Here is an 11,968-nt window from a genome sequence, read left to right as displayed (position 1 = left end):
TTCTTAAAAATATTTTTAAAAAATATTTGAAAAATCTTTAAACACACTTGAAAATATTTCAAAAATTATTTTTGAAAATGTATGCTTTAAAATATATATTTTAACTGATCTTTTGCTTTGGATCAACCCCTAGACATATATATAGTTCTCCATGTGGTTAATAAGGTTTCTTAAGGATATGTCAGGTTGAGGGAAAATTCTGATTAAAATATGACATCTATACTTTTCAAAATTCTTTAAAAAAGTTTAAAAAATCTTTTTGAAAAATTTTGAAAGGCATGCTTCTCAAATATTTTTTGAAAACTTTTGAAAACACTTTTGAAAACTTTTGAAAATACTTTCCTTAAAAAAATTATGTAGAAAAATAAAAAAATACTTTAGTTGTTCTTTTAATTTGGATCAACCCCTAATACACATATGATGTGTTTCTTGTGGTTAACAAACATTTCTAAGGAAGTGTCAAATTGATGGAGAGTCCTGATTGAAAGATCAAACATACTTTTTAAAATTCTTTCAATGTTAATTTTTTTTAAAAAAATTGAAACTATGTTTGAAAAGTTTTTGAAAATTCTTGCATTTTAACTATAATTTCAAAAGTGGTATTTTTAAAAATGATCCTATTTCAAAAATAATGTTTGAAAACAAATGCTTTAACAAAGATTCCTTAAATGTTTTCAAAATTGTTAGTGCAAAACTAAGGGAACCTTATGTAAGCTTTTTGATGTGTGTCAAAGGGGGAGAGTGACCTTAAGTTAAAAATATTTTGACTCCCAACTTTTGTATAAAACCCTAAAGACCAAAAACTAACTTAAGAAAATTATCAAACATCAAAAAGGGAGAGATTGTTGGTGCAATTAGCTTCCAAGGTTTTGATGTTTGACAATGTACCTAAGTCTGGTCAGTTTAACTAAGGGTTAATTCAAACAGGACTTGATGTTTGGAAGAGAGAAGTCTACTCAGGACTAGACGACTAGCAAGGAAAAATCCTAACTACATATCAGGCAAGGGGAAGTTCTGGTGAGTGAAGCTAAGTAGTCATAGTGAGTGAAGTTAGGCCCTAGTGAGTGAAGCTAGGTGGTGGAAGTCTTGGTAAGTGAAGCCATGTAGTGGAAGTCCTAGTGAGTAAAGGTAGGCCCTAGTGAGTAAAGCTAGGTAGTAAAAGTCCTAGTGACTGAAGCTAGGCAGTGTAATGCTAGGTAATGGGAAGTCTTAGAAGAGTGAGCTTCGAGCATGAAGCCTAGTTGGTCGAGTCGACTTATAGGAGTATGACTTGATCCTAAGGGATTGAACCTTATGTGGTAGACTTGGAGGAGAGACCTCCAAGCAAAAGGTAAGCCTAGTAGATCAAGTAGACTTACAAGAGTGTGACTTGATTTTAAGGGATTGACCATTAGATGGTAGACTTGGAGGATGGATCTCCAAGCAAAAGATAAGCCTAGTAGGTCAAGTAGACTTACAGATATAGGACTATGTTGCTTGTTTGTGTTTGTATGATTGTTTTGTAGGAACTTAGAGCTGAAAGCAAAACAGATAGCATACAAATGCAAATGGGTAAACCAAACTTGACTCAGGTCAAACAGGACTCAAACCATTTTAGTAGACTGAACCATCAGTTTGGTAGACAGACTGTATTCAGTCTAGACTACTGAGTTGTAAGAAATATTAACATGGATGATGATGTGACAAAAGATCTAGTTTATCTTTATGATTTGGATGAGGATGAGGATAAGGATAAGCCAGATAATGTGGATAGAGATAAAGTTTGATCCAAATATGAGTTCATTCAGATATGACTTCATCCAAATAAGAGTTGATCTAAATAAGGATATGATCAAACTCTATAAAAGGAGATGAAGACTCTACATTCAAGATAACTTTTTTAATTCTACTCTTCATCTCTGCGCTCAGAAAGCTATGTTGCAAAGCTCTGTGACGGGGGAAGCTCTAGGGGGTGCTCTACACTTAGAACTTCTAGATCGGCCATCATCTTTGTTTGGTTTGTTTATTACAAGTTGTACTTAATTTATTATTATCTATGCTTGTATCATAAATTGTAAGATGAGTTTCTCCGCCTTAAGAAAGTTCCGGAAAGGAGACCACTAGTGGACAGACGTTTCTCGTGACTAGGCTTGGATGTATTAACCCTGGGGGTTGGGAACTAAGTAAATCTCGCAAATATTCTTTCTTTTAATTTTTTATTATATTTTGCTGCGAGTAACACTTTGATAGAAAGAACGAACGAAATCAAAGTGAAAAGCGACAAGTTGATATTCACCACCCTCTATCAACACCATCGATCCTACAGTTTGTGCCCTGAAAAAGACAAGGCGATATAATACTCACTCAACCCTTGAACGAAGGGGAGTTTACTACCGCAGTCTGGAGGATCTCAACTCCGACTATGTTCAAGTCCGGGGAAGTTTAGCCCCTGAAAAGGACAAAACGATACGACACTCGCTCAATCCTTGTACGAAGGAGAGTTCGCTACTGCAACCTAGAGGATCTTAATCCTAACTATGCCCGAGTAAGATAGAACTATATGCATTCAAACCTGATGCGCAATTTTAAGATGACCCTGTTATTATACTGGAGATAATAACTCGTTCCCTAGTGTGCCGAAATATCCGTGGAGTCAAGGAGAGACGTAATATCGATCCTGTTGAGAGATAATAACTTGTTCCCGCTGAAATAGAGAATGACCCGATCCTGCTTGTGACATTAAGATTCTCTTGAGTGACGGTCGCTCCTCCATCGCAACTCTTTCTCCACCAGAGTTACGATTGTTAGTAGTCCTTTTAGTGTTAACCATCGCAATGTTTTGATTCAGACGTTCCCACAAATGATGCCAATTTGTTTAAGCCAATATACTGTGGATGGTCAATTCACCAATCAATGCCTGCTGACATGCGTTATTCCTTGGAGATCATTGAGAAAGATGAAGAAGAGACCTCTACTCGTTTGAGCCATGACCACGAGGAAGGTCTTTGGTCAACGATACCTCTATCCGCGGGAGCCACTAGTGAGGTGTTGTTAATGTTGACGAAGTCACCATGACTAGGATGAATGTCTCTAGTCAACGGTAGACGAGTGAATCACTAGTGAGTTGACTCTGTTGCCAAGTTAATTGCAACCGCCAAATAACAACAAGGATAATGATGTGATTGGGAGCCTGGATGAAGGTAAACAAGAAGAAGGGGGTTAGAATGATGGCCAGGGATTTTTTGGCGCACCCACTCTAACCCTCAAGTTAGAGGATGAGGATGAAGAAGATGAATATTAGGTACCTGTTGGGATCTTATATATAAAACAATATATAATGTAGCAGAAAAAGGATCCCTCCGGAGATCCTTGAGATTCTGGTATACTTGTTCTTGCTACTCTATCAAATAGAATAGTTATCTTTGTTGCGTGATCGGTACTCCCGATAACAACTTTGATTCAGATGTAAATCTTAGCACAATCAGAATGTCCGCGCCTCTACGGTATTCATACGAACATGTTTCCTGTTCGTTACATGAACTCAGATTTAGAGAAGAACCACTTTCATTGTGCTAACCACGTTAGGAGCTTCGGCCAAGAAGAAGAAGAGGAGGAGGAAGAAGAAGATGATGAATCTCTTCCAAAATGCAATGCCATAAGCCTTTTATATTTATCCAATGAATATTAAGGATTTTTGTCCATTGATCTCCCTCTTCAATGCATAATTACTCTCCATTAATTATTTTTAATAGATTGAATTTTAGCATATTAGATAAATCATTAAACCAATAAGTAAATCTACATCCATTAATCCAATAAACTTAATCATCTTATAATTGACTCTAAAACTAATACTAACAGTACTACGATACTATAATGGATTACCTTTTATAAGGAGACTACTGACTTTTTCCTTCAATTCCTTTTTCTATGTTGTCATTATTTAATTTCTTAAATAATGCGAAGCTTGTTCACACCCTTTTTTTTTTTTGAAATAATCGATGATTATCTTTTTCTTAAAATAATCCTATATTTGTGCGATAATTTATTCTTTTCTTGAAATGGTCATGCGTCCTGTATTGCCAAGAGGTCGAGAAGTCAAGGAGATAGTGACTTGAGAGTCGAGAGCGGAAAGGTCCAAGAGACTGAGAGGCTAAGGAGTTGGAGGGCTCGAGAAATAGAAAGACTAAGGAGCTGGAAGGTTCGAGAGTCGAGGAGGCTATGGAACCAAAAAAACCCAAAACTTTTCTCTGCTGAACTATCTCAGCAGATTTTACTAATACTCATTTATTATTTCCCGGATCAATATAGAATAGACAAATTATTTAAATTCACGAATGTTTAAACAACACTAGCAATTGCTAGAACACAAAGCACACCTTTGTGTTTGAGGCACACGTATTTTAAACAGAAAGAGCATAAAATTAAACAAAGTTAAACCTTCTGCAGATTCTTTTGTGCCTATGTGTGTGATTTCATGCTTAATCTGCATAGTTGCAAAATTGTTCGTTTGTGTACGAACCAAACAATGATGATGAGAAATATCCATATATGAGTAAATAAACCTTTCCAAATATCCTTCAGAAGCTAATTAAATTATATACTGTTTATGTGCATGCTGTTCATCAGAATATGCAAAATCAAAGTTATTGCACATTCTGTCTTTCTTTCATAACTCTGATCGCTTCATTCAGATGCTTCTCATGCATGCAGCTCGTAGCACTTTTGACTGTTTATCTACTTTAGACCCTAGAGTACAGTTCAACGGAAGGGTCAAATGGTTATTCAGATATTGATCATGGTATATTTATAGGGATTTATTTTAAAAATAGGCGTGCAATGATAGAATATTGGGTTTCTGTACCATTTGTCGGTGAAAACTTCCTGATTTAACTTAATCGTCGATGAAAAAAAATCCATGAAGCTGAATCGGATGCCCTAAGTTTAATATTTACTTGGTCCATCATATTTAATCCTATCTGAATGAGGGAAGTTGGAAAGTCGGGATGGGGTGACTACTGATAGGATGAAGATCTCAACCTGCAAAACAAAACTAAATCAGGGAAGGAGTCCCTGACGTTGACCCTCCGACACTCAAGTTAAAATCAGGAAGAGAGATTGAATAATCAAGAAATAGATTAATCTTGTCTTTCCTCATACCTGGCGTACCCTTTTAGGGTACGTTTGGTTCGGGGTTATTCTTGATAACCTTAGTTATACATCCAAGGTTATCAACAAAAACCTTGTTTGGTTTAGGTATTCCATGATTCCCGAGTAATCTTCCATGCCCGGCACGTCAGCAAAAGGGTCATGCAGCCCGGAATCGAAAAACTTCAGAAAACTAAGGTTTTTCTTGATTCCGGGGTTAACGAATTTTTTTTTTACCAAAAATACCCTCCGATAAGAAAAAACATGAAAAAAAAAATTGTAAAAAAATATTAAAAAATGTAAAAAAATAAAAAAAAAAATGTTTTAAAAATTTTAAAATTTTATTTTTTTAAAAAAAAAATAATTTTAAAAAATTAAAAATAAAAATTTTAAAAAATAAAAAATTTATAAAAATTTTAAAATTTTAAAAATTAAAAAAATAAATTAAAATTAAAATTAAAAAATGTAAAAATATAAATAATATAAAAATATAAAAACATTAAAAAATAAAAAAACACATAAAAAAATAAAAAAATATACAGGAAAAAAAAATAAAAAAACATTAAAAAATAAATAATAATAATAATAATAATAATAATATTATGTATAGTTGGTTTTATAACTAAGGGTAATACAGTAAAATATTAAACTAGGGTATTCATTAAAACCTTCAAACAAACAAGTTTTTGTTGCATTACTTAGGTTGAACCAAATAACATTTGGTTATGTTTTATTCCCCATAACCTTGGTTATGTGATTACCTGGTAATCACATAACCAAGGTTATACATGATGACTTGAACCAAACACACCCTTATACTTTTCTTTGTGATCGTTCATCTACCCTTATTTAATGATATTAATTGTCAGAGAAAGACTTTTTTATCTTGACTTCCATGCATTAATGATAGATAAAGTGTTCTTCTTTGTTTTGACTTCTTCATATTTAATGATAGATAGAGTGTTCTATTTTATTTTCTCATCTCCTCCTGTGTAATGTCATTCCTTGCGCCGGACGGGCGGTTCAAGCGGCTCATTTTCCTGCCGATCAAAACAACTGGCTACGAGTTTGTCTATTTGTCCGACCGACCCATGATGTTCATTCGTTTGACTACCCGGGTGATCCGCTCGACCACTCCTTTGTTGACCGGGATAATCAGACAACCACCTTTGGACGAGGCTCTTTCCATAAGTCCGGCGTTGACCGCCTTAACTTTGACCGATACCGTGCCCACTGACCCGTGACAGGTGGACTTTCCCTTATCGCCACATCAATACTGTTTTTCTCCTTTGAATTTCAAACACCCTCCCCTTTTACTATAGCAAAAACAATCAAAATTTATCCTACTAAAGAAGATCAATTTAAAAGGACAGTTCAGCATCATTATAAAATCCTAGTGAAAGGTTGGATCATATTAGATTTATTATACACAAATTTATCTTATATTTTACAAAAGACTATTTTTACAATTCAAATTAGTAACTTTAAAGGTTATACAATAACAATTTTATGGTTGGTTGGATTAAGGCTCCCTTCTTTCTTAGTTTATTGTAATTGCTCACATATTTGCTATGTGAAAATGATAATTAATATCCAGTTGTTGTTGTGATTCGACTAATCTTGAAAATCACCGGTCCAACTCTATATAAAATTTTCACCGAATGCAACGATAAATTTAAAAAGCGCATATGTCCTAATTGATATCCTAACATCACCAATGGCTTGAACTCCGTAAATATTCGAGAGTGCCCCGGGACTTAAATGGAAACAAAGATGTGATGGCCACAAAAGAGAGACCTTCTCTCTCCATCACTCTCTCTCAGCCCTAATAACACCACCCTCTCAATAAATGCAATTGCACCCTCTCAATGCGCTGTGCAATTACTCCTGATCACCTCTTCCTCTCCTACCTCCTTCCTCCTCCAGATCCCCCTCTCATGGCTTCTCTTCCCCAACTCTTGCCCTTTCTCTGAAACCATGCAGGCAGTGGAAGTAAGAGAGCAAGATCGGAAGAGCACTTTGTCATCACTCTCAGCGCTGATCGTGTACATGTATCTGCATATCTGATCTTGGTCTTCTTTTTCTTGTTCTCGATCATGTGTACGTTTAAGTATTTCTTTTATAGTTAAGAGCTGTTTCACCTCTCTTCTTTCTCCTCCTTGAGATATCTAGGTTTAGAGAGAGAGAGAGAGAGAGGGGAGCGGTGGAATTAGGGTTTAGTTGAGAGAAATATGCCTGTGGGGATCATGATACCTGCAAGACATCAATCAGCAGCAGCTTCCGTGATGGGGAGGAACACAGGCACCAGCTTTGGCTCTTCCTCAGTCTTGTCCCTCGGTCAGGTATATATTTGAACATAAACTTTTTATTTTTTATCTTGATTATTGTTCATTTTTTTCTTGATTATTGTAGCTGTGTTGTCTTTGATTTGGTTTGTTATTTTGCACTTTAATCGAACTCAAAGGAGATAGTTGTTTTTGTTTTTTTTTTAAATCCTGAAAGGCCTGAAGTTTTTAGTTTGTGATTTGGCAATTGGATTCATGAAGCCGAGCTTGTTGGAGGCGGCGCAGCAGATCCCGCGGCAGTACCAGCACGGCGGCAGCCAGCTGATGGAGATGGCGCCGGCGACCACAGCGGAGAGCGATATGGCTCGGGACGGGGACTTCGAGAGCAAGTCCGGCGGCAGCGAGAACATCGAGGGAGCCTCCGGCGACGACGACCAAGACCAGAACCAGCGGCCGCGCAAGAAGCCCTACCACCGCCACACTCAGCTTCAGATCCAAGAAATGGAAGCGTAATGAAACTGGACATCCATTAGATCTCCCAAAACGTCGATCATCTTCTTGAAAAGAAGATTTTTGTCCTGTTTCAGGTTCTTCAAGGAATACCCTCATCCGGATGACAAGCAGAGGAAAGAGCTGAGCAGAGAACTCGGTCTGGAGCCTCTGCAAATCAAATTCTGGTTCCAGAACAAGCGCACCCAAATGAAGGCACACGATGATATATAATTCAACCATTTCGTCTTCTCTTCGACGATCGTTAAAATTTTCTAATTGTAGCTTGCAAATTTGAGCAGAATCAACACGAGCGGCAAGAGAACAGCGGGCTGCGCGCAGAGAACGACAAGCTACGGGCTGAGAACATGAGGTTCAAGGAGGCCCTCAGCCACGCCTCCTGCCTTAACTGCGGCGGCCCCGCCGCCCTCGGCGAGATGTCGCTCGACGAACACCATCTCCGCATCGAGAACGCTCGTCTTCGCGAAGAAGTATATGCGTTCATATTGAATCAAGAATTCAAGATCGATCTGTATATTTGCATTTTAAATGCTCGATCGTGTGTGCGTTGGCAGATTGATAGAATATCGGGTATAGCGGCAAAATACGTAGGGAAGCCAATAGGGACGGCGGCGGCGGCGGCTGCGTCGTCTTACCCGCTGCTATCTCCGACGACGTCGTCGAGGTCTCCGTTGGATTTGGGGTTCTTCGGCGGCGGCGGGGAGCTGATCCGGGGCCTGGCTGGACAAAGCGAGGTGGAGAAGCCGGTGGTGGTGGAGCTGGCGGTGGCGGCGATGGAGGAGCTCATCCGGATGGCGCAGCTCAACGAGCATCTATGGGTGCCTCACGATACCATGAACGCTGCCGCCGGCGGTGCCTGCGGGGAGACGCTTAACGAGGAGGAGTACGCGCGAGCCTTCCCACGAGGCCTCGGGCCGAAGCAGTTCGCGCTCAAGACGGAGGCGTCCAGGGAGACGGCAGTGGTCATCATGAACCAGATGAACCTCGTGGAGATGCTCATGGACGCGGTATGACTCCACTCTTTGATTGATTACTCATCGATCTTCCCCAAAGTCAACTCCACAAGAATACTCAAATTAATCGAGAATCTATGAAGCAGAATCAATGGTCAAACGTGTTCACGGGGATCGTGTCGAGAGCTCTCATGCTGGAAGTGCTATCCACCGGAGTCGCAGGCAATTACAACGGAGCTTTGCAAGTGGTAAAGATTCATAATTTCAAAGTCTTTTGCGTCTCATTAATTTATCCATCAGTTTTTCCCCTATAAACTTGATGAATTTTGATCGTAGATGTCAGCAGAATTCCAAGTTCCCTCTCCGCTCGTTCCGACGAGGGAGAGCCTCTTCGTCAGGTACTGCAAGCAGCATCCCGACGGCACTTGGGCCGTGGTCGACGTTTCCCTCGACGGCCTCCGGCCGGGCCCGGTTCTTAGGTGCAGGAGAAGGCCCTCCGGCTGCTTGATCCAGGAAATGCCCAACGGCTACTCCAAGGTGACGTGGGTGGAGCACGTCGAAGTAGACGACCGCTCTGTTCACGACATATACAAGCCACTGGTCAACTCCGGCCTAGCGTTCGGTGCCAAGAGGTGGGTCAGCACTCTGGATCGCCAATGCGAGCGGCTCGCCAGCGTGATGGCCAGCAACTTCCCCTCTGCAGATATCGGCGGTAGCCATGATCGGTTCCCAGTCTACGAACTGAACTAATCTTCGTTGTAAATTAATTTTCCGGCCGTGATGATTCTTCGTCGGTGCATCAATTCATGCAGTGATAACGAGCGCAGAAGGACGAAAGAGCATGCTGAAGCTGGCGGAGAGGATGGTGGTGAGTTTCTGCGGCGGCGTGAGCGCGTCGACGACACATCAGTGGACAACGCTGTCGGGAAGCGGGGCGGAGGACGTGCGCGTGATGACTAGGAAGAGCGTGGACGACCCCGGTCGTCCGCCGGGCATCGTCCTCAACGCCGCCACCTCCTTCTGGCTCCCCGTCTCGCCCAAGCGCGTCTTCGACTTCCTTCGCGACGAAACCACTCGCAGCGAGGTGCACAATACGATCAATGCTCGCCATGCATGTATTCATTCGCTGTTATCTCTGATCGTGATCGATGTGGAATTAATCGCAGTGGGATATACTCTCTAACGGCGGAGTCGTTCAAGAAATGGCGCACATCGCCAATGGCCAAGATCAAGGCAACTGCGTCTCTCTTCTCCGTGTCAATGTAATTACCATCTCGCAGTTTCTCGTATGAAGCCGATTTTACGATTCGTGATAATTAACAGTGAAATGTTAATTGGGGAAGCAGAGCACGAACTCGAACCAGGGGAACATGCTGATACTGCAAGAGAGTTGCACGGACGCGACGGGGTCCTACGTCGTCTACGCGCCAGTCGACGTCATGGCCATGAACGTGGTGCTGAACGGCGGCGATCCGGACTACGTGGCGATCCTCCCCTCCGGCTTCGCCATCCTCCCCGACGGGACTTCCGCAGCGGCGCAAGGAATGTCGGCGGCCGGCGGCTCCCTCCTCACCGTCGCTTTTCAGATCCTCGTCGACTCCGTCCCCACCGCGAAGCTCTCCCTCGGCTCCGTCGCCACCGTAAACAGCCTCATCGCCTGCACCGTCGAGCGAATCAAGGCATCCGTCGCCGGCGAAACCATTCCCCACTGAGAACATCGTCTGTAACATGTACGTGCCCAATCCAGCTCTCGCTTGTGTCTTACAATGCACGCGTGCTTAGTGTTCGACGAAATGCGCAGGAGAAGAAGGTGGGAGTCAAGAACGCACCTCGTGCTTCCCTTGCCGCGTGGTGCCGGTGGAATCAAGCAAACAAAACCACGACGTCCGTGCGTGCACCACTGTGCAAGGAGGGCTGGTTCGGGTATTGACTTTCTAATATATTTCTCCATCACTTACTAGTTACTACCGCCTCTTGGTTTTGTCCTACTGCTACTTGCTATAATTATTATTTCCAATTTGTCCTGTAACGTTATTGGACTTGAACCGTAGAACAGGCTTCTACTTGTTCCTGCTTTTTGTAATTTAATTCTAGCCATTTTTTCTTTTATAATCCAGATCTCTCTAAACCTTCGACCCAATTAGTCATGATCTAAATCCAATTAGTTATCAAGATGGACGGCTCAATCCCATGGACCAGTTTCCTTTTCCTAGGAGTATAACTGAGTCAAGTCGTTAATGAGCTATTCGAATTTCGATTCGATAAAAACTTATTTAATAAGACTTATTAAGATAAATAAATCAAGCTCAAATTTCACAATATTCAGATCCTTAACTCGTGAACATATTCGTTAGTAAACTCACGAATAAATTTTTAAATTAAAAAATAATAATTTTGATGTTGAATTTATAAATTTTACACTTTAATTATGAAAAATATAGATAAATTTATTAAATTTATTTATTAGAATAAAATTATAAATTTTAATAAAAATATTATATATTTTTTAAAATATATAATTTAATTTTTAATGAATATTTAAATTTATAATTTATATTTATTAAGCGTGTTTAGACTCGATAAAAGTTCGAATAAGCTCGTGAACCATGAATATATTCGTTAAATAAAACTCAAGCTCGGTTCGATTATAAACGAGCCAAACTCAAACATTTAAGAGTTTGGCTCAGCTCGACTCTATTACACTCCTACCTCTTCCATAATTGTTATTTGCGCCCTGCAACATCATTCTTTATTTTTTTTTCCTCTAACTAATGGATCTAAATAATTTCTAATTACTTAAAATTCAAATCAAAATTAATATATTTTTAAAAAATCTCTTTAATATATTCATGTTATGAAATTTGATTTTAATAGTATAAATTGAGAATAATAATTTTTAAAATACATAAAAATTTGATAAAATTTGTCACAGTTTGTTATAAGGTTTAAGATAATGATATTCACTAATCAACATCATTAATATATTTTTAAGAGTTGTTATATCCCAAAAAAAAATTAAACTTTTAAATTTTTAGAATAATTTAGATTTGTTAGTTAGTTTTAGATTAAACTGATGGATGAATGTAAAAAATT

At 39.6% G+C, this 11,968-nt stretch overlaps 1 protein-coding gene across 1 annotated transcript; it reads left to right on the top strand.

The window, feature by feature from the left end:
- The first annotated feature begins 6,985 nt into the window (after nt 1-6,985).
- Nucleotides 6,986-11,018, top strand: LOC122046351 (homeobox-leucine zipper protein ROC2-like). Its single transcript, XM_042607000.1, has 11 exons — nt 6,986-7,469; nt 7,674-7,921; nt 8,000-8,117; nt 8,204-8,392; nt 8,477-8,929; nt 9,022-9,123; nt 9,212-9,587; nt 9,688-9,959; nt 10,042-10,137; nt 10,222-10,605; nt 10,677-11,018. Exons 1-10 carry the CDS (start codon nt 7,359-7,361, stop codon nt 10,585-10,587), a joined length of 2,331 nt encoding a protein of 776 aa, XP_042462934.1. The 5' UTR covers nt 6,986-7,358; the 3' UTR covers nt 10,588-10,605; nt 10,677-11,018.
- The last annotated feature ends 950 nt before the right edge of the window (nt 11,019-11,968 follow it).

The sequence above is a fragment of the Zingiber officinale genome, chromosome 2B (assembly GCF_018446385.1).
Source record: "Zingiber officinale cultivar Zhangliang chromosome 2B, Zo_v1.1, whole genome shotgun sequence".
In the NCBI taxonomy this organism is placed as follows: Eukaryota; Viridiplantae; Streptophyta; class Magnoliopsida; order Zingiberales; family Zingiberaceae; genus Zingiber; species Zingiber officinale.
The sequence above is the reverse complement of the archived record's forward strand: the minus strand, read 5'-3'. Positions and strand labels throughout refer to the sequence as shown.

What these genes read in the sequence shown, in the direction of transcription:
- LOC122046351 (XM_042607000.1), top strand. Translation starts at nt 7,359, where the DNA reads ATGCCTGTGGGGATCATGATACCTGCAAGACATCAATCAGCAGCAGCT. An exon ending in CCCCTCTGCAGATATCGGCG is followed by an intron (nt 9,588 to 9,687) that starts GTAGCCATGATC and finishes CAATTCATGCAG; the next exon opens with TGATAACGAGCGCAGAAGGA. An exon ending in TCTCTCTTCTCCGTGTCAAT is followed by an intron (nt 10,138 to 10,221) that starts GTAATTACCATC and finishes TTGGGGAAGCAG; the next exon opens with AGCACGAACTCGAACCAGGG.